This window comes from Mytilus californianus, unplaced genomic scaffold, assembly GCF_021869535.1.
Source record: "Mytilus californianus isolate M0D057914Y unplaced genomic scaffold, xbMytCali1.0.p SCAF_7, whole genome shotgun sequence".
Lineage (NCBI taxonomy): Eukaryota > Metazoa > Mollusca > Bivalvia > Mytilida > Mytilidae > Mytilus > Mytilus californianus.
In genome coordinates this window covers 31,773,061-31,794,814 of record NW_026262723.1, presented here as the reverse complement: position 1 = coordinate 31,794,814, position 21,754 = coordinate 31,773,061, and the positions used below count along the sequence as shown (strand labels likewise).

At 32.2% G+C, this 21,754-nt stretch overlaps 2 protein-coding genes across 2 annotated transcripts in view; one reads left to right on the top strand and one right to left on the bottom strand.

Moving 5' to 3' along the window:
• Nucleotides 1-21,754, top strand: part of LOC127709174 (uncharacterized) — a 243,365-nt gene that overhangs the window by 94,304 nt on the left and 127,307 nt on the right. The gene's annotated exons all lie outside the window — the stretch shown is intronic.
• LOC127709176 (N-alpha-acetyltransferase 60-like) lies at nucleotides 1,678-20,493 on the bottom strand. The gene is made up of 6 exons (XM_052214543.1): nucleotides 20,406-20,493; nucleotides 12,383-12,581; nucleotides 10,512-10,641; nucleotides 7,854-7,950; nucleotides 4,551-4,785; nucleotides 1,678-2,827 (listed from the first exon to the last, which is right to left on the bottom strand). The coding sequence occupies exons 2-6, from the start codon at nucleotides 12,490-12,492 to the stop codon at nucleotides 2,695-2,697; spliced, it is 705 nt and encodes a 234-aa protein (XP_052070503.1). The 5' UTR covers nucleotides 12,493-12,581; nucleotides 20,406-20,493; the 3' UTR covers nucleotides 1,678-2,694.

The window sequence follows — 21,754 nt, the reverse complement described above, 5'->3', positions numbered from 1 at the left end:
TTGCAGACTATTTCTAACTCATAATTACTTCAGTAAAATCCTACTTATTTAAAAAAAAATGTCTTTAATTTCTTTAATATGTAAATGTAATATTTATCTATTTTTGAAAGGAAATCATAATATACTAATAATTCTTTAATAAGCCACTGACATTTTTTTTTACAAAAAGGTACACAAATGTATTGAATGAATATGATAAAATAAAAGACAATTGTTCCAAAATTTCCTATAGCATGTTGTAGTTATTCATCATGGTCACATAATGTACGTATAATGTGTCTTCATTATTGCACCAAGTAGTAGTCTTTGCAACCAAACTTCTTTAAATGACATCAGCTAAAATCTCAAATCATGGAAATACTGCCAGTAAATATATGGTAAGAAAAAAAGGTTTATTATGATCATCACCTTATCATAACCATGAAAGCAGTTATGAGGCAATTAATAATTGAAGGGTTATAACTTCTGTAAAACTTTAGCAATCATTTTCTAACTCAATAAATATACAATATTAGGTATAACATTGACCTAATATTGTTTTTAATACATCGATAGCTATTTAAATTGTAGCGCAAATTTCATAATTATTTTCATCCCTAAATGAACCCCTGATTGTGGAAAAAGTGTTCCATAATGAAATTGACATTGCACAAAAAAAAGCTTTGTTACTATATTAAGGAAATAAACACAGCTAATTGCAGTATTATAAGGTTGTAATCCCCCCAAAAATAATTAATTGGCACCAGGTTTTGAACATGATTGAAATATTGTTAATACAAAGTTAACATACAAATTTTATCAAGATCAATCATGAAATACAAGGAAAAAAGTTCAATAGGCAATTTTTCGAATTATTTATATTTCCTTGCATACCCAATAATTCAGTTCAAAAATTTTCAATGGCTGTGGTTTGGACTTTGGACTTGCTGATGATGATATAAACCTCATATAAATTTTCATAAAAAAGATCCACCATGAACTGTAAGAATGAGTACACTTATATGACAGAAAGGCAGATAATGCCCTACATTTCTATGTCCCCTGCTCTGTTGTAGAAATTCAAAAAAAAATCATCTTATCAAAATACCAGCCAAAGGGAGGTTACTGTTACTGAATCACATAAGGGGGAGTATCTTCAAGTTGTAAAACATACATTTTTCCATTTCAGCTATAAAAACTAGAGCTCAAAATTTCATAACCCTCCTTGATTTGCATTGATAAGGCAAAGTCCATGTAGTAAATGTACTGCTATGTAAAACCTAATAACCATAGAGGTACAAATCATGAAATAGTAAATGTGAAATTGCACTATATTAAAAAATTCTGTGAAAGTTTCAGACATCTAGACAGACTGTCAGGAGTTCAGGTGGAATTGCTGATAGAAGGTGTCTAAAACCTATTGCAAATTCATCCAAATCCAAAATACCACAGGGATGCTAATATATTAATATAGGGCTCCAAAAAGGTACCCCTTATGTCACAGGGTCAGGTTTAAAATTCCTCGGGTTACCAGGTCACTTTTAAGCAAATTTAAGCTAGTCTGTTTTGAACATTTCCAGAGGTCACAGGTCATTCTAAATGAAATATCAGGTAACAAGATCGCACCTGCCAAACTCCCCATTGTCGCAAGGTGGATTTGACTATGTTGGAGCCTAATATAGGTGACATACATATGAAAGATTCAATGAAGATGATATGAAAGATTCATTGATATTCGATTTTGTTTTAGAATAGATGCAAATACAATATTGCCAAACCCCTTGTCATGCTGTTGGACATATGGCATTGTCCAAGTCCATATTCTGATATATGGAAACCCCATAAACTCAATGAGATGACAAAATGAACTTTGGAATTGCACACTTACATTATTATGATTATGTAAGAAAGATTCTTTGAAAATTTCATAAAAATCCAGCCATGATGAAAGAACAGACAAGCAAATGCAAAATGAATGAAGGGACAAACAAAAAGACACATTAACCACTATTTGATAATAGTAAAAAATTATTTCTTTGGAATTCAAAATGTAAAAAATCAATGAAATATTTACAAAAAATTATTATGCATTAATGTTACATGAACTGTATCAGATAGATATTAATTCAATGTTCACAAATATTTCATGGAAAGTAAACTTTGTCTTGGGGAAAATACTACCTACATTACCCTTATTGGATGACTGACTTTACTACATTGGAACCTCTTACATAAAGTTATGCAAATGACACATATGGAAATCCTAATATGTAGCAAGATACTTTATCTTTGTTCTGAACAATTCTTAGGTTCAACAGATTCCAGTTAAATTTGTGTTGGTCCACCAGAGGATGTTTCCGGAAGACAACTTTCTGAATCACTGCATATACGCTAAGAAAGATAAATTTCTATGAGTAATTGTGACCAATACTAACTATTGTTTGGAGTCATTGTGACCTATTCTAACTATTGGTTGTACAATCCAGCTGAAGTGTATGTTATAGATACAACCAATGAAGAATTTCAAACTGCAAAAACTCGCATAGACATTTTGTCCTGGTCTGCCACTACTTTTTTCCCTGAATACTGATTACCATATTACAAAAAATGAAACAGCCATATTTCTATTTCCAAAATAAAATCAATGACTCTCAGAGGAGTTATTTTGGTAACCATGTTGATTTCTATCTTGCACAGGTCATATGTCTGTTGATGCTAGCTGCTGTAATTTGACGTGGCTCCAGCCAACAATCGACAGATCCATCCCCTCACTGTCCTGATGATCTGGCTAGGTAAAGCACATGGCTGTAACTTGGTTAATACTTCTCCACATTGCATCATATAATCAGTTCATAAATTAAGGAAAATATTGTTTGTTGCACATATTCATTTTAGTTCTTCACCTAAATTTCCCCTATCTGACCATACGACTTAGTAAATGTATTCACTTTTAACACATAATACATACAAAGTCCAATAAATCTAACCGAGCAATATTCTGGACAATGCACAGCTTAGATGTGCATTAACTATCCCATTTAAAATGCACAGATCTTATTTAATTGAAATACAAATCTTGCGTCCACCCTTTGCTATCAAGGATCTAACAAAGCTCTGTTCTACTTTCTGTTTTGATCATTGAAACTTGTGTTTCTAAATTTGTTTATGTTATGTATTATTACAAGAAAACCTGAGGGCCCTTTAAATATCTTCAAAAGTTTATTTCAGATTTATGGAAACTGTCCACTCCAGTGGACTTCATTATGGAGAATGTAAAAATGAAGGGATAACAAGAATATTAAAACTTCAAAAAAGGGCAGCATGATACATTTAGATACATATCCTTTATCTCCTTCAGCCCCTTATTTAAAGAAATTTGGTGGATGATAGTTAAAAATAGCATTAAGGTAGATTAATTGTATACCGCCATCTTGGATTTTAAAGTAGCAGTTCACAATAGGTCTAGTTCTTTGCTTAAATCTGCAAATTTTGAGACAAAATGGTAATTAATGGGTTTGTTTATTGGAATAAAAAACAAGTGATTTGTTGCATTATTCAGACTGATTTATCAAATACCAAATATTTGTGTTTGTTTGAATCAAATTGTCAACATAAGCCATTTAAGGGGAGATAACTCAAATAGTAAAATTTTTACATTGAAATGATAGATAAATTTTCAATTTTTACTTGTAGCAAGAAAACGAGGTTGGTGACACCATTTTTTCTTTTTACTTTCTTAAAGCATTTTTGAAATCCTATCTTCTCATAATTTATTTCAAAATTCTATCTCATAGATTTCTTTTTAACACAAATAGTTGTTTTTTCATGAACAATCTATGCAAATTTGGGCAATTTTTCTATCTGGGGAAATATATACCAATGATCCACCTTAAATACCACAAATAATTACTTCTATTCAAATTTGTCCATTGGAAGCACCAATGTTACTCAATGTACCTAGTTCAAATGTTTTAACTGATATCAGATATAATCCCAACTCTTTGAGAGGTGTTACTCAAGGTAATCTGATAGTTCCTATGCCAAAGCAGAGCTGTTTAAAAAATCTTTTGTTTACTCAGGATCAGTTCTACAGGAGGGACTACCATACAAAATGTTTAAAGTCAAAAACAATTTTACTTTGAAACAAAATATCAAGAAGTACTTGACACAGTCCTGATAAGTTTCTGTTTTCTACAATGGACTTCAGTATTTTGATATGTATATTATATTCTTTACTCCATAATTTTTAAAATAAAAAGTTTTTACCCCTTTAACTGTTCTCTTTTATAATGTAACATTAAACTATGTGATTGTAAATTAACTACCGGTATTTGTACATATCTGTTTTTGATAGTATTGTTTTTGTATTTGAGGGCCTCTTGGAAGATAAGTTTGTTGTAACTAACCGTGTTTACCCTCTTTAAATAAAGAATTTATCAATATCATTATTATTATATAAAATGAGATGTGATATGATTGCCAATGAGATAACTATACAACATAGTTCAAATGAGGCGAATTTAATATAATTCATAACATGTATAATAAACAATGCATCTATAAAAGGATATATAAATGACCATGGAGCTTTACCACCATTTAGGTATATCACATAGAGGTATGCGTCACGAGGTTTTCCCTGAATGGAGTAGTAATAAGGTAGAAAACTGTGTGCCTTGAATCTACGTCTCTCATAAAATCTGATAGCTATGTGGTTTGTGGCCAGCACATGTAGATACACAGCTTTACAGTTTGATCTCTCTTTAGTGGTCAGACTTTGTATTAAACTGTCCAGCAGCAGGGAAGCTGAAATATACAAATTATTTTATCATCATTTTTTACAAAGGATTACCTATAGCCCTCTATTAATCATCATTCATATTCAGTATGAATAGATGCAAATCTGGGGTATATGTATATGTCTATATCTTCATATTTAAGCATCACATCAGTCAAATCATGCAATAACTGCCTACATTTGTAGCATGCCTAAGGCCTTCAAAGATCCTAGTCCTTGAAGGACTAAGGCATATGTATAGCTAGTAATACACGTCCTTGGTCCTTTTCTGTTACCAAAAATAAGGTTGATTTTCAACTCGCGCAAAAGTGACTAAAGCCCTCAAAATCCTAGCTGAAACCCTGCTGTTTACATAATAAAAGACAATGTTTGACATGACCTTTTTGAATTATCAATCAGCGTGCTAAAATCCCCTTTTCATGATTGGTTCCCTGCCCGTTTGAAATCCTAGCTGGAACACTGTATGATTTAGCTCTCCAATGATATACAAAACTTGGAGACCTCTATAGAGGTGAACATGCAATCTGTAGCAGTAGACAAGTACAATAAAATGCTCCGCAGGGCGCAGCTTGATACGACCGCAGAGGTCGAACCCTGAACAGTTGGGGCAAGTATGGACACAACATTCAATATTTGACACAGCTTAGGTTACTGACACAGAATGAATGTGGTCTAAGAACTTAAATTTTTTTATTAAATTGGACATTCACCTATTATGGTCCAATATCCAAAATCTAAATACATGGTTAGATTCAGCATATCAAAGAACCCCAAGAATTCAATTTTTGATGAAATCAAACAAAGTTTAATTTAGGACCCTTTTGACCTCCATGTGGATAAAGTTGATAACAGGGCTCAAAAATCAAAAATCTAAATACATGGTTAGATTCAGCATATCAAAGAACCCCATATATTCAATTTTTGTTGAAATCAAACAAAGTTTAATTTTGGACCCCGATTTGGACCAACTTGAAAACTGAGCCCATAATCAAAAATCTAAATACATGTTTAGATTCAGCATATCAAAGTACCCTAAGAATTCAATTTTTGTTAAAATCAAACTAAGTTTAATTTTGAACCCTTTGGACCTTAATGTAGACCAATTTGAAAACGGAACCAAAAATTAAGAATCTAACTACAAGGTTAGATTCGGCATATCAAAGAACCCCAAGAATTCAATTTTTGATGAAATCAAACAAAGTTTAATTTAGGACCCTTTTGACCTCAATGTGGACAAAGTTGATAACGGGGCCCAAAAATCAAAAATCTAAATACATGGTTAGATTCAGCATATCAAAGAACCCCATATATTCAATTTTTGTTGAATCAAACAAAGTTTAATTTTGGACCCCGATTTGGACCAACTTGAAAACTGGGCCCATAATCAAAAATCTAAATACATGTTTAGATTCAGCATATCAAAGAACCCTAAGAATTCAATTTTTGTTAAAATCAAACTAAGTTTAATTTTGAACCCTTTGGACCTTAATGTAGACCAATTTGAAAACGGAACCAAAAATTAAGAATCTAAATACACGGTTAGATTCGGCATATCAAAGAACCCCAATAATTCAATTTTTGATGAAATCAAACAAAGTTTAATTTTGGACCCTTTGGACCTCAATGTGGACCAATTTAAAATCGGGGCCCAAAATCCAAAAACTTAATACACGGTTAGATTCAGCATATTAAAGAACCCCAAGAATTCAAGAATAAAACCCCATTGAAATTGGTCAAGAAATAAGCAATTAATACTGTGCAATTGAATATTTCTTGCTATTGCGCAATACTGTACAATTGACAATTTCTTGCTATTGCGCAATATTGTGCTATTGGATATTTCTTGCTATTGCGCAATACTGTGCAATTGAAGATTTCTTGCTATTGCGCAATACTGTGCAATGAAAGATTTCTTGCTATTGTGCAATACTGTGCAATTGAAAATTTCTTGCTATTGCACAATACTTATTATATAATAATTTACACATCCTGTTTGGTGTGTATCTCCTACCATATCATTATTATTTGCTTTTAAATATAAATCAGAAATAACCAACTTAAAATGGAAAATTTTAAAAGAAAAAAAAAGAAAAAAAAGGAAAAAAAAAAAATCCCCCCCCAAATTTTTTGAAACCCCTTATGATTCATCACCCCCAAACTCAATCCCAGCCTTCCCTTTGTGGTATGGTACCTTGCAGTACAATTTCAGAGAGATCCATACACTTGAACACAAGTAATTGTCTGGAAACTATAAAAATGCTATTTTTGGCCCCTTTTTGGCCCCTTATTCCTAAATGTTTTGGGCAATTACCCCCAAACTCAATTCCAGCTTTCCCTTTGTGATATGGAACCTTGTAGTTCAATTTCAGAAAGATCCATACACTTACACACAAGTTATTATCATGAAACTAGAAAAATGCTTGTTTTTTGCCCCTTTTTTGGCCCCTAATTCCTAAAATTTTGAGGCAATTACCCCCAAAACCAATCCCAGCATTCCCTTTGTGATATGGAACCTTGTGGTACAATGTCAGAGAGATCCATACACTAACACACAAGTTATGTCTGGAAGTTACAAAAATGCTTATTTTTGGCCCCTTTTTGGCCCCTAATTCCTTAACTGTTGGTATCATAACCCCCAAAATCAATCCCAACCTTCCTTTTGTGGTATTGAACCTTATGGTAAAATTTCACGGAGATCCATTCACTTAAACTAAAGTTAGAGTGTGAAAACCAATGTGTCTTCGGACGACGCCGGACGACGCCAGACGACGACGACGACGCCAACGTCATACCAATATACGACCAAAAATTTTTTTATTTTTGCGGTCGTATAAAAAATGTCTACTCTTAAAACCTTGAGTCAATAGAGGTCAACACTCATTATTTTTTTTAGATTATAATATCTTGCACTGTTAAAATAGTGAACGTAAGGTAAAAATAAATAATAAATTAAGTCTTTAGTGTTTTTACTTCACATACTTCAGTTAATCACAACTGTAAAACATAGAAGTATGATAGGAATACCTAACCTCAATTTGATCAAAACTTGTAAACTAAAAACGTAAGGTCTAAATACCTATCCCATGTTTCCTGAAGTCCACTACAACTCCTAAACTTAAAATATATGCCACCTGGGAAGTTGATGGAAACTGTGGGGCTAGAATGTCTGCATCCTGGAAAAAAACAAGAACACATTACATAATAAATCTGTGTTTGTTTAGTTCTTGTATGATTCAATTTTTAAAGTTAGTTCTTGTATGATTCAATTTTTACAGTTAGTTCTTGTATGATTCAATTTTTACAGTTAGTTCTTGTATGGTTCAATTTTTACAGTTAGTTCTTGTATGATTCAATTTTTACAGTTAGTTCTTGTATGATTCAATTTTTACAGTTAGTTCTTGTATGATTCAATTTTTACAGTTAGTTCTTGTATGATTCAATTTTTACAGTTAGTTCTTGTATGGTTCAATTTTTACAGTTAGTTCTTGTATGATTCAATTTTTACAGTTAGTTCTTGTATGATTCAATTTTTACAGTTAGTTCTCGTATGATTCAATATTTACAGTTAGTTTTCGTATGATTCAATATTTACAGTTAGTTCTTGTATGATTCAATATTTACAGTTAGTTCTTGTATGATTCAATTTTTACAGTTAGTTCTTGTATGGTTCAATTTTTACAGTTAGTTCTTGTATGATTCAATTTTTACAGTTAGTTCTTGTATGATTCAATATTTACAGTTAGTTCTTGTATGATTCAATTTTTACAGTTAGTTCTTGTATGATTCAATTTTTACATTTAGTTCTTGTATGGTTCAATTTTTACAGTTAGTTCTTGTATGGTTCAATTTTTACAGTTAGTTCTTGTATGATTCAATTTTTACAGTTAGTTCTTGTATGATTCAATTTTTACAGTTAGTTCTCGTATGATTCGATATTTACAGTTAGTTTTCGTATGATTCAATAATTACCGTTATTTTCTGTATGATTCAATATTCATCATTAGTTTTCGTATCATTCAATATTTACTGCATAGTTACAGTATGATTCCATATTTATCATTAAAAATATTTAATGAGCAGAAGTCTAACATAATGGTAGACAACCAAACTTCTATATCTTTATGAGTCATGTGCAAAAACCAACTCTATAATTACAGACACATAAGAACCGACATAGAAAAATTACTTTGATTGTGTACAATTATTTCTGATACATTATACTACAATACATAAAAACTAGAAGTACTGTGAGCAAGACTCACACTCTAAATGATACCACTGCCACTTGCATAGTCTATGCTTTAGTAAAAAAAGGAAACACTAAAAATAATTCAGATAAAACAAGTGAATATGTGAACTACTGATACCCCGCCCCGCTAAAAGTATAAGGTAAACAGGAAGTTGTTGAGTGATGAATCTGAAAACGCATCACACGGTATAGCTGACTTATATAAATCCTGAAACCAAATTTCAAAAATCCTTGTATTGTAGTTCCTGAGAAAAATGTGACAAAAATTTTCAACTTGGCTATCATGTGTAAAATCATAGGACGGACTGAAGGACTGACGGATGGACGGACGGACAGACAGAGGTAAAACAGTATACCCCCACTTTTTTAAAGCAGGTGTATAATTTAAAGCGGGTATAAATATAAAATAAGAGATTCAATGGAAATTTCATCAAATTCTACACAGACTTTTGTTAGAACTGGATACATGTATATTAAATGTGTACTGTAGTTTGATCATGATTTCTCGAAAGAAAAGTGATAGTGACAACTATAATATTTGTACTATGTGTCTCATGTCATTTTATACATTGTTTTTGTGCTTAGTGATAATCAAAACTATTTCAAGAAATTTGAACAGTTTGTTCTATTGTTGTACTGTTACACCCTGTCCCAGGTTGTCATGGTTATGGGAATGGGTCAAAGTTCACAAACATGTTTAACCCTGTTAAATTCTTTATGTGCTTATCCTAAGTAATGAGCCTTTGGTCACTGTCTGCCATAATTGTTTTTCTGATAATAATTTTTGTAAAATTGAGGTTGTTGTTTTCTCTTACTTGAATGGTTTCACATTTTGTCATCCCATAGCCTTTTGTAGATTACTATATGGCATTTTTTTTTGCTCATTGTTGAAGACTGTAGGACGACCTTTAGTTGTTTACCTCCTTGTCTTTGGTGGATAGTTTTTCATTGGCTAACATATCACATCTCCTTCTTTTTTATTCAGATTGATTTTCACTGTGATAACTCAATGTCCTAATAATGACAGGTAAACTTTTTTGGTCAATTTAATTTTTTTAATACATTTTTACTCTTAAATGCGCTGTACTTAAAATAGGAAAAAATGCCCTAGGCCTGTACATATTATAATAAAAACTTAAAAATAATAATAAATGCCAATTTAATAGTGTTTTGTTTTAATTAGGTGATGGACTCAGGAGGAGTTTCCTTTGATGAGACTTGATAAGGCAGCTGTGTCTCTAGTATTGAGTACTGTAAATTCAGAAATTATTGAGAGGTTTATATTAATGCTAATAACATGAATAATTTGACTGGGTGAGAATGGCAATAATAAGAACTCTGATACATGTATCTGATACATATATCTGTATGCAGTTTTTCTTGAAAATGTAATAACTAATCTCGCATTTTTGTCCATTTTTCAAAAATCGCAATAATAAATGCACGCAATAATTTCTGACTTCACAGTAACATACTCAGACTGACCTCTTTGTTTAGAGACGACAGAAGTTTGACCTCCGCTACAACAATACCCACAATCCTTGATTGGAATGTTGCTGCCAGTGAGTAAAACTTTGGATTGGAGGTTATTTCTTGATACCATGTATCTGGATATCTGTAAAATATCAATAAATAAACTGTTGACACAGAGATATGTCTCAACTGTAGGTAATTTAGATAGTAAGATGCATGTTGAATTATAATGGCAGTACTTTACCATTTAAACTTGGCAAAACATTCAAAGTCAATAAACCATGACTGAGAGGGCAATGCCATATTATCTTCATGAACATGAGATGTGGTAATGCTAAATCAACTACATACCATTAGTGGTAAACTGACCTAATCACAACCTTTAACATGAAAACTGTATAAAAGTTTCAAAGTCAGTAGACCATGACTTAGGATATAGTTCCAAATAATCTCCATGGAAATGAGATGAACTAATTCTTATACAGCTGCATACCAAATATCATTGACTTAACATTAGTCATATATAAGGGAACAACCATTTAACTCTGAGGTGGGTTACGATTTTTCTCTAAAAAATATTCTGACTTCGAACTATATTTTGATCAGATAGGAAAAATAATATTTCTCATTGAGAGATTTTACCATTAAATTTTTAAGTTCTTCAAATATATTTTGAGCTTCATGTGTCAAAAATAAAAATTAATTTGATGCTTGTGAATTGTGTGGTATAAATAAAAATTTCAGAATAAAAAAAAACATAACCTACCTCAAAGTTAAAACTTAAAAGGTTGTTCCTTATCAGTTCCCTCTAAACTGACCTACATGTACATTGTACATTTTAACCACAAACTTTAACAAAAAAGATTTGCAGACTTCATGTACTTTCGGAAGTAGCGGGAATTTCAGTCAAAGATCACATACTGTAGATTAATCTGTTTTCATTGATACCAATTTTCATGGATCGATTGAGGATAAATTGTAATTTTCTTTGATATTTTGACAAATTTTGTATATATGCCAATATAAAATTTGTATTTGGTTGAGCAACTAAATTCATTGTTTAAACGTATCCATGAAATCCACAAAAGTTAGTTTTCCATGAAAAATAATGAATCCACAGTAATTGTAAACACTACCTGTGTTCTCACTGACCAACATGACCAATTGGGGAAATCTACCAAAAGGGGCAGTAAGGGGGTCACGGTGTCATCCCGAATTCCTGAAAAAAATAGAGCATTCTTTCCCAGATCCAGAAAAATTAATCATTAATTCCTGAGTCCCAATAAGGGTTTATCCCGAATTCCAGCGAAAAATATGGGCCAAATCCCAAATTCCTGCAAAAATAAAGGCCTAATCCCGACGTCCTGAAAAAAGGTCTTTCCATCCCTCTACCAAGGGTATCAAAATGTTTAATTTGCTATATTGACAGACATGAATCAATGTTGAGGTTCAGAAGAAAAATCATGACAATGTGATGACTACTACATGTATGTACTGTGGAAAACATAAAAAGTTATTTCTTTATTCATTTAGTGAAATTCTAAAATTGGATTCTGTTCTATTTTATTTTTCGTCAAACAACTGTCTTTAAAATATAATGCATATTTTATCTAATCAATCAAATATTACGTTAAACTATTTGGAATAATGTTGTCAATGAACTTTTTTATTTAATACTTCAGAAAGATTTTTGAGGCTTGTAAATTTGTACGTTGATTGATTAATTGTTGGTTGTTTAACCTCCAGTCACAAATATTTCATACATGTTCAGAACGAGAATGTTGATTGAGGAAGCACGCAACATTCCCTGTTCCTTATACTGAGGTTTATATCATACATGTAGCTGTAATGTATCTTAACATAGTTTTATTAATAAAACTTACTCAATAGGGAACCATTCTGTGCAAAGTTTCTTGACTTCATCAATATCTTCTGGGCAAAGGAATCGTAACTGGATCTCTCTCTGGACACTGAAGGACAAAGCTGTGCTCATATCTTAGTAGTCATTTCACAATGAAGAAGCATTATATCTTTTTACATCACGATGGTTGTCGTTGACAAATGAAATTCCCTTGTTAAATGCTGCAAAAGAACAATAAATTTTTGACACAGAGATATGTCTTGCATGTCTTGCCTATCGGCAGAAAATTCAATGAAAGACAATCTGATTGATTGCACCATTGTTAAATAATTTAAAGTTGCTCGACCATGACAAAGAGGGCAGCGTGTCAAAATAATCATCAAACAGGGATGTATTAGGTGTTATTTGAACTACTTAGTATTTAAGAACATATTATGGGATTATTGTAATGGGACAATATATATAAGAAGATGTGGTATGAGTGCCAATGAGAAAACTCTCCATCCAAGTCAAAATTTATAAAAGTAAACCATTATAGGTCAAAGTACAGTCTTCAACACGGAGCCTTGGCGCACACAGAACAGCAAGCTATAAAGGGCCCCAAAAATTACTAGTGTAAAACCATTCAAACGGGAAAACCAACGGTCTAATCTATATTAAAAACGAGAAACACTTACGAACCACATCAACAAATGACAACTACTGAACATCAGATTCCAATGCCTTGATATAGTTGTCAAACTGTTATGTACTAATAACATGAATAATAATGCAACTTTATAGAAAACATCATTGATCTATCACAAGCAGTACCAATCAAACTAATTAAAACAGAAAACTTAACAATTATTGACACAGCGACGATGACAAGGCCACTGTCAGGAAAAGCAACACCTGTCTCGCCTTCAACAACTTTTGTCACAGGAGAGACAAAAAATTTTGTGAATTTTGGAGTTTTAGAAGTTATTTCACTGGTACTACATTCTAATAACATTACAGTACCAATATTAATGCACTAGATCTCATTGTGATGCTCCCTGCCAAAATAATTGAAAATAAAAATAAATGGGGAATGTGTCCGTGGGACACAGATGATGCCCCCCTTTTGCATATAACGTTATAAAGGGACATAACTCAAGAACTGTAAAAGTGACGCTACCCAAATTTATACTTGATCTGAGTTTTGTGGTAATAAGTATTGTTTACAAGTTTCATAACATTTAGTTGAGGCAAACTTAAGTTGGAGAACGGAAACGAAAATTCAGCAATTTTTCCATTTGTAAAAGGGCATAACTCAAGAACGGTAAAAGTGACGCCACCAAAGTTCGAACTTGATCTGTGTTTTGTGGTAATTAGCATTGTGCATAAGTTTCAAAACATTTGTTTGATTTAAACTAAAGTTAGAGAACAGAAATGAAAAATTCAGCAATTTTTCCATTTGTAAAGGGGCATAACTCTAGAACGGTAAAAGTGAAGCCACCAAAACTCGAACTTGATCTGTGTTTTGTGGTAATAAGCATTGTGTATAAGTTTCATAACATTTAGTTGAGGTAATCTAAAGTTAGAGAACAGAAACAAAAAATTCAGTAACTTTTCCATTTGTAAAGAGGCATAACTCTAGAACGGTAAAAGTGACACCACCAAAATTCAAACTTGATCTATGTTTTGTGGTAATAAGCATTGTGTAGAAGTTTGATAACATTTGGTTGAGGCAAACTAAAGTTAGAGAACAGAAACCAATTTTGGGATGTACGGACGGACAGACGTACAGACGACAGGGTAATACTTAATGCCCCCTCCGCTACGACGGGGGCATAAAACTGTTTAGAACTTTAAATATTCCTTTCCACAGTCATGACAGTGGATTGTTGGTAATTTTGATTCATCGTTACTTATCCACTGTAGATTGACATGATTGAGGGTAATTATAATATTTTGATACATCGATATCCTAAATTATAACTTATTAACTGATTACACTACTTCTCAAAAATGAGTGTCACTTAAACATGTTTAAGGGGTTGAACTTTCATTTTCTCAAAAAAGTTTGACACATTTTGAAAAGTGCTTTATGTATCCAATGTAGATTTTGAAAGTTGGCAGATATTAACACTTAAGTCTCCTTGGAAACTAAAATTTTAGCATACTACATGTACTAAGCCAGTAATCAAACGTTTACTGTTATAGTTGTTATCAGTTGTAATTATTGAGTTCTTTACATTGACATATTTGGACATGTTGGAAGAGGTTAAAAATCTTTCATTAACTGATTTTTTTATGTTTGTTCTTATGTTGTACTATTACACAATTGTCCCTGGTCAGTGATTCGATTTTGAGCACTTGTTAACATTTTAAACAGTCATTTTCTGTATGTGCTTGTCCCAAGTCAGGAACCTGTAATTCGCTGTTGTCAGTCATTTCAAGCACTGGGCCTACTCTTAATCCCTGAACATGCTGAAGGGAATTGCTGGTTCTGTGAGACTGATGAAATTCTGCTTCTATAAATAAAATTCATATGCACACTTCTAGAAAGTAGAAAAAAATCCAGATCACCATTTTTTCAGAGCGTCAGTTTTGTATTTATGAACTGGATATAAAGGTATTACTTCCATTTGTACTTCTTTCCAAAATTAAATTTAGTAAAGTTTGTAATCATTAAATGTTTTAAAAAAGCAAGAGCAGCCACCTGGGCAAATAATATTTTACGTCTCAGTGTCAGTGATCTGATCATTATATTTTCTTATTTCAGCATATATGTACATGTAGCTTTGGTAAGTGGTCTTCAAAGTTAAACCATTGTTAGATACATGTGTAATATGCAACTTCCATGACTTGAAACCTTTGCTTGGTCTAGATAAAAAAAAACTAAACTAGAGGCTCTAAAGAGCCTGTGTCGCTCACCTTGGTCTATGTTCATATTAAACAAAGGACACAGATGGATTCACGACAAAATTGTGTTTTGGTGATGGTGATGTTTTTGTAGATCTTACTTTACTGAACATTCTTGTTCCTTACTATTATCTCTATCTATAATGAACTTGGCCCGGTAGTTACAGTGGAAAATATTTTGTAAAATTGATACAGCTCTGAATTTGGATTGTGATTAAATATTTGACACAGCATAGGTTTCTGACACAGAATGAATGTGGTCTAAGAACTTAAATTTTTTTAATTTACCTATTATGGTCCAATATCAAAAATCTAAATACATGGTTAGATTCAGCATATCAAAGAATCCAAAGAATTCAATTTTTGATGAAATCAAACAAAGTTTAATTTTGGACCCTTTTGACATCAATGTGGACCAATTTGATAACGGGGCCCAAAAATCAAAATACATGGTTAGATTCAGCATATCAAAGAACCCCATATATTCAATTTTTTTTGAAATCAAACAAAGTTTAATTTTGGACCCCAACTTGAACAAACTTGAAACTGGGCCCATAATCAAAAATCTAAACACATGTTTAGATTCAGCATATTAAAGAACCCCAAGAATTCAATTTTTGTTAAAATCAAACTAAGTTTAATTTTGGACCCTTTGGACCTTAATGTAGACCAATTTAAAAAAGGGACCCAAAATTAAAAATCTAAATACACGGTTAGATTTGGCATATCAAAGAACCCCATTAATTCAATTTTTGATGAAATAAAACAAAGTTAAATTTTGGACCTTAATGTAGACCAATTTGAAAACTGGGCCCAAAATTAAAAATCTAAATACAAGGTCAGATTTGGCATAACAAATAAATAAAATGTGGTCAAAGATTTTACAAGTCTAATGTGCCATACTGTGCAATTAAAGATTACTTTTTGAAATTTTTCAATATTTGAAATTTGAAAAAAAAAAAATATTTGAAGAATAATTCTTTTTAATTTCTGAAATCTGAAATGAGAAAAAATTGACCCCCACAATTTCTTTATACCCCCTATAAAAAAGATTTTTTAAAATAATTACCTATTTAAATTTATCATAGTGCTAACTTAATCTATTTTATAATAGAATTTAAAATATGGTGTCAAATCTTTCATATGGATATTTTTGTAAAAAAAAAAAGATGCAACATTTGCAGATATTTTTACTGGTCTTCCTGTATAAATATGCATTTCTTTAAACATAATTTAAAAGCAGTGTAAGGGAAGTAATCAAAACGTTGTATGTGGATTACCTCCCTTACACTGTTTTAAATTGTCTTAATTGCTCATTAACCATTACTTTATACATAATTTAAAAGCAGTGTAAGGGAGGTAATTCAAATGATATAATTTGATTTATCTCCCTTAGACTGCTTTAAATTATGTTTTGTACTAAAGTATTTTGTCCATATAAAAATGCTTGTTTTTTGTCCATTTTTTGGCCCCTAATTCCTAAAATTTTGAGGTAATTACCCCAAAAATCAATCCCAGCATTCCCTTTGTGATATGGAACCTTGTGGTACAATGTCAGAGAGATCCATACACTAACACACAAGTTATGTCTGGAAGTTACAAAAATGCTTATTTTTGGCCCCTTTTTCCTTAACTGTTGGTACCATAACCCCCAAAATCAATCCCAACCTTCCTTTTGTGGTATTGAACCTTATGGTAAAATTTCATAGAGATTCATTAACTTAAACTAAAGTTAGAGTGCGAAAACCAATGTTTCTTCGGACGACGCAGGACGACGCCAAAATTTTTTTGCGGTCGTATAAAAATTGACTATAAAGGGCAATAACTCCTTAAGGGGTCAATTGACAATTTTGGTCATGGTGACTTATTTGTAGATCTAACTTTGCTGTACATTATTGCTGTTTACAGTTTATCTCTATCTATAATAATATTCAAGATAATAACCAAAAGCTGCAAAATTTTCTTAAAATTACCAATTCAGGGGCAGCAACCATACAACGTGTTGCCTGATTGGTCTGAAAATTTCAGGGCAGATAGATCTTGACCTAATGAACAATTTTATCCCATCAGATTTGCTCTAAATTCTTTGGTTTCAGAGATATAAGCCAAAAACTGCATTTTACCCTATGTACTATTTTTTAGCCATGTCGGCCATCTTGGTTCGCGGGCGGGGTCATCGGACACATTTTTTAAACTAGATACCTTAATCATGATTGTGGACAAGTTTGGTTAAATTTGTCTTAGTAGTTTCAGAGGAGAAGATTTTTGTAAAAGATTACAAAAATTTACAAAAAATGGTTAAAAATTGACTATAAAGGGCAATAACTCCTTAAGGGGTCAACTGACCATTTTGGTCAAGTTGACTTATTTGTAGATCTTACTTTGCTGAACATTATTGCTTTTACAGTTTATCTCTATCTATAATAATATTCAAGATAATAACCAAAAACAGCAAAATTTCCTTAAAATTACCAATTCAGGGGGAGCAACCCAACAACGGGTTGTCCGATTCATCTGAAAATTTCAGGGCAGATAGATCTTGACCTGATAAACAATTTTACCCCATGTCAGATTTGCTCTAAATGCTTTGGTTTCAGAGATATAAGCCAAAATCTACATTTTACCCCTATGTTCTATTTTTAGCCATGGCGGCCATCTTGGTTGGTTGGCCGGGTCACCGGACACATTTATTAAACTAGATACCCCAATGATGACTGTGGCCAAGTTTGGTTAAATTTGGCCTAGTAGTTTCAGAGGAGAAGTTTTTTGTAAAAGTTAACAGACGATGACGACGGACGACAAGTGAGTGATGAGAAAAGCTCACTTGGCCCTTTGGGCCAGGTGAGCTAAAAATATCACAACAACTACATGTAAACCATTGGTAAATTGATGAAGACTCTAGCTATAGAATCAAGTAAACATTGCCACCATTTTTATGAATTCTGATTGTACTTGGAGAACATCAACTACCCTCAAAGACAATCTGGCCACTCTATAACATAAGTGAGTGAGGACTGGACCCTGTGTTCATGGTGTTGAGTCCCCTTAGTTCCTCCCCTTCATCATCATAAATCCCTGATTTTCCAATATATATCAGTTATTTGTACTATATGAATACCAATATCACAGTCTTCATGATAAACTTTTGAAACTACAGGCCCAAAGCTGAATTTTACAAACATTTAGTTAGACACTATTGGCCTGTAGAGATGATTTTTACAGGCACAACCGCATTTTTACAAGCCTGGGCTGGTGAGCCTGTGGTTGAACGTGACGACTGATATGGATATATCATGAATATATACCCTATTTTTACATGTTTTAAATATACATGTTCAATGATGTTAACTATCAATGTGCCACTCGACTACATGTATAGAGCAAGCGATTACCTTGTGTTATACATAATACAACAATATTATAAAGCTTGTATAAAATATACAAGTCGATAAATAAATCAACTATGATCATGACCTGACATTGAAATTGATATGATTGTAGAGTGTCAAGTTCCATCAACATATTATCATGATTATGACTCAGTTTGAACTATGGTCCTACATTTACATTGTATTATGGTGTCAGGGTGCCATTAATCGGTCGATTATATCTCAATTGAGGTATATATAATCCATCATTTGACATATAGCGAGATAGACCAATTGAGGTACATGTATAATGCAGTTTTTATCACAGCATTTTGTGAAGAGATATTCAAGCATCTTTTTGCATATATATATATATTTTAAGCTCTGATGAGTTCTTATTGGTGACATGTAATTGCATCTGACTTCCTTTGCGCTGTTTCTGGAAAATGTGGATTATACCTCAATTGAGGTATATATAATCCACTAATTGATCTATATTCATGACTGGTTTCGTTAAGTCTGCATTGGTTCCAATTTAAAGATTTGTTAGTCGTACCGGAAGATACTACAGAACAAAAATAAGGTTTAATAACTTAATAAGTGAAAACTAAGAATTTATAAGTAGGAAAAGAAGGGTCATATAACTTTTTGGGTTTCTCTGACAAAATGCAGCAAGAGGTGTCAGAAACAATTACATGTCATCACCAAATGGTTTTTAGTGAGTGTATGTTTACTTGTTTTTGTTTATATGTCTTTTTGATCGAGTAAAGCCATTTCAATTGATATTTTATAGTGTCTTTTTATGTTGTAATGTTACACTACTGTTTCAGGTTAGGGTGAAGGTTGGAGCCTGTTAAAACGTTTAACCCTGCCACATTCTAGGTGCCTGCCCCAAGTCAGGAGCCTGTAATTGAGTGGTTGTCGTTTTTTGCTGTTTCTCATATTTGTTTTTTGTTTGTTTTGCATAGTTTGTTCTTATGTTTTACCGTTGCACCGCTGTCCCAGGTTAGGGCAGGGTTTGGCGCCAACAAACTAGTTTAAACGTGATGCATTTGTATGCACCTGTCATGTCAGGAGCCTGTTGTTCAGTGGTTGTCGTTTGTTGATGTGGTTATAAGTGTTTCTCGTTTCTCTTTTTTTATATAGATAAGACCGTTGGTTTTCCTGTTTGAATTGTTTTACACTAGTCATTTTGGGGCCTTTATAGCTTGCTGTTCAGTGTGAGCCAAGGCTCATGTTGAAGGCCCTACTTTAACCTAAAATTGCTTACTTTTTACACACTGTGACTTGGATGGAGAGTTGTCTCATTGGCACTAATACCACATTTTCTTATTTATATTAACTCTTGTCATCATGGTCATGGTAAATCCTAGATGTAAATATGCAAAAAGATGCTCGTATATCTCTTAAGAAACATTTTGGTTAAAAACTGCATTATACCTCAATTGGTGTATCTTATGATGTCAAATGGTGGATTATACCTCAATCAAGGTATAATCCACCAATTAATGGTTATTCCTGACCTGGTCAGGATCTGTTAAAAGCAAATGTTGATGCCATGACAGCCATTTTCATAAAATACAAGATTCTTATTTGATACCCCTTGTAACTGATTTCAAATTTCGGTATAAAACCATTTATACGGATCTTCACTGACCCTCTAACCTGAGGACGGAATTTTTTTTTATTAATATTTGGATTTCTCTGTTTCCTGCAGGTGCGTGATTAAAAATAATTATGAAAGTTTAAAGTTTATAAATCATTAAACAAAACTTCGTGATCATTTACCCTCTTTTCATTCATTTTAACTCAAAGGAACTTGTAATGAGTTGAGGATAAGCATTCAATACAAGGGCGTCGAAGTTGATAGTAAACATTCCAACACAGGAAGTAAAAATTAGGGTAGGTTTAAATTGTGTCTAGCACCTAATTATTTTTTGTTTAACAAATAACAACTTTCCGTACTTTTCTGTATCATAACTAAAAATCTAAACGGCTAATATCGAAAATCAGTACATCTGTTTGAGTCCCATATGAATAAACGTTTGTCCTTAAAGGTATTCGTTTTTAACAAAAAATAAATGAGTAAGATCGAAAATGTAATGACATATTTTATCCCCAACAAATCTTCTGAGCGATTTATTGCAAAAGGTCATTTCGGCCCACACACAAAAACACACATCTGGACAAAATTGTTATGATTTTTTTTATAAAAGGAAGAAATCTAGAAATTACAATTTTAAATTCAATATACATACACTTGAATCAGTTATCAAAGATTATTGGTATGCTATTTTATTTAGACCTTCAGAATTTGTTCTAATTAGTTGTAATCATCTGTGTTGGAGAGCCTCAAACTGCTTTATTGTGTAATAATTTCATTTGATTGTGTTGCTAAAATTTTGGGCACCATGACTGGCTAGTTAAAAATTCTTATCCATGATTCTGTATTCTGTAGGTGTCGCTGTTGACACTAGATGGTCTCTCTTGTAAATATAAGTCTCGCGTGTACAATTTTCACTCTGGTAAACAACTCATTTGTACTTTAATTATACATATAGGTGGCAACTGTATTAAAATGTTAAGAGACAAAAAAGGAAAAAAAAAAATGATTTAACATTTGTAGTGAAAAAAAAACTAAAAAAATTTCTTAATAAAAAACGGCGCGACTTGCGGTTAAAATCACCCAACAACCGCATTTATTTAGTGATTCTCTAGACACAGAGGAGTTGTCGTTTTTTTCTATTGACAATAAAAGTTCTAAATCAATATGTACTGATCCCGTGTTAAAAAATATATCATGTATAAGTTTCTGTCTAGCCTCTTCATAATTTTCACAAAAAAGTAAATAATGTTCCACGGTTTCTAATTGACCACATTCACACTTTGGATCTACATTTGAATTGATTTTGTTTTGATGATTTTCTAGGTAATATCCTGATCTTAAATTTCTAATAATTTTTTATGTTTTATGATCTGGAAAATCAAGTGTTAATTTTTCATTGACATTATGGTCGAAATTATAATAGAATCTTCCTGTATCAGAACTGTCCCAAGTTTGAACGATGTTGCCATTTTTTATTGACTAAAATCCTTGCTGCTGTTTTTATATCTTGTTTTGTTACTGTAATATAGGC

What these genes read in the sequence shown, in the direction of transcription:
- LOC127709176 (XM_052214543.1), bottom strand. Translation starts at nt 12,492, where the DNA reads ATGAGCACAGCTTTGTCCTTCAGTGTCCAGAGAGAGATCCAGTTACGA. An exon ending in TGTCGTCTCTAAACAAAGAG is followed by an intron (nt 7,951 to 10,511) that starts GTCAGTCTGAGT and finishes GTTTTTTTCCAG; the next exon opens with GATGCAGACATTCTAGCCCC. An exon ending in CTTCAGGAAACATGGGATAG is followed by an intron (nt 4,786 to 7,853) that starts GTATTTAGACCT and finishes TGTATATTTCAG; the next exon opens with CTTCCCTGCTGCTGGACAGT.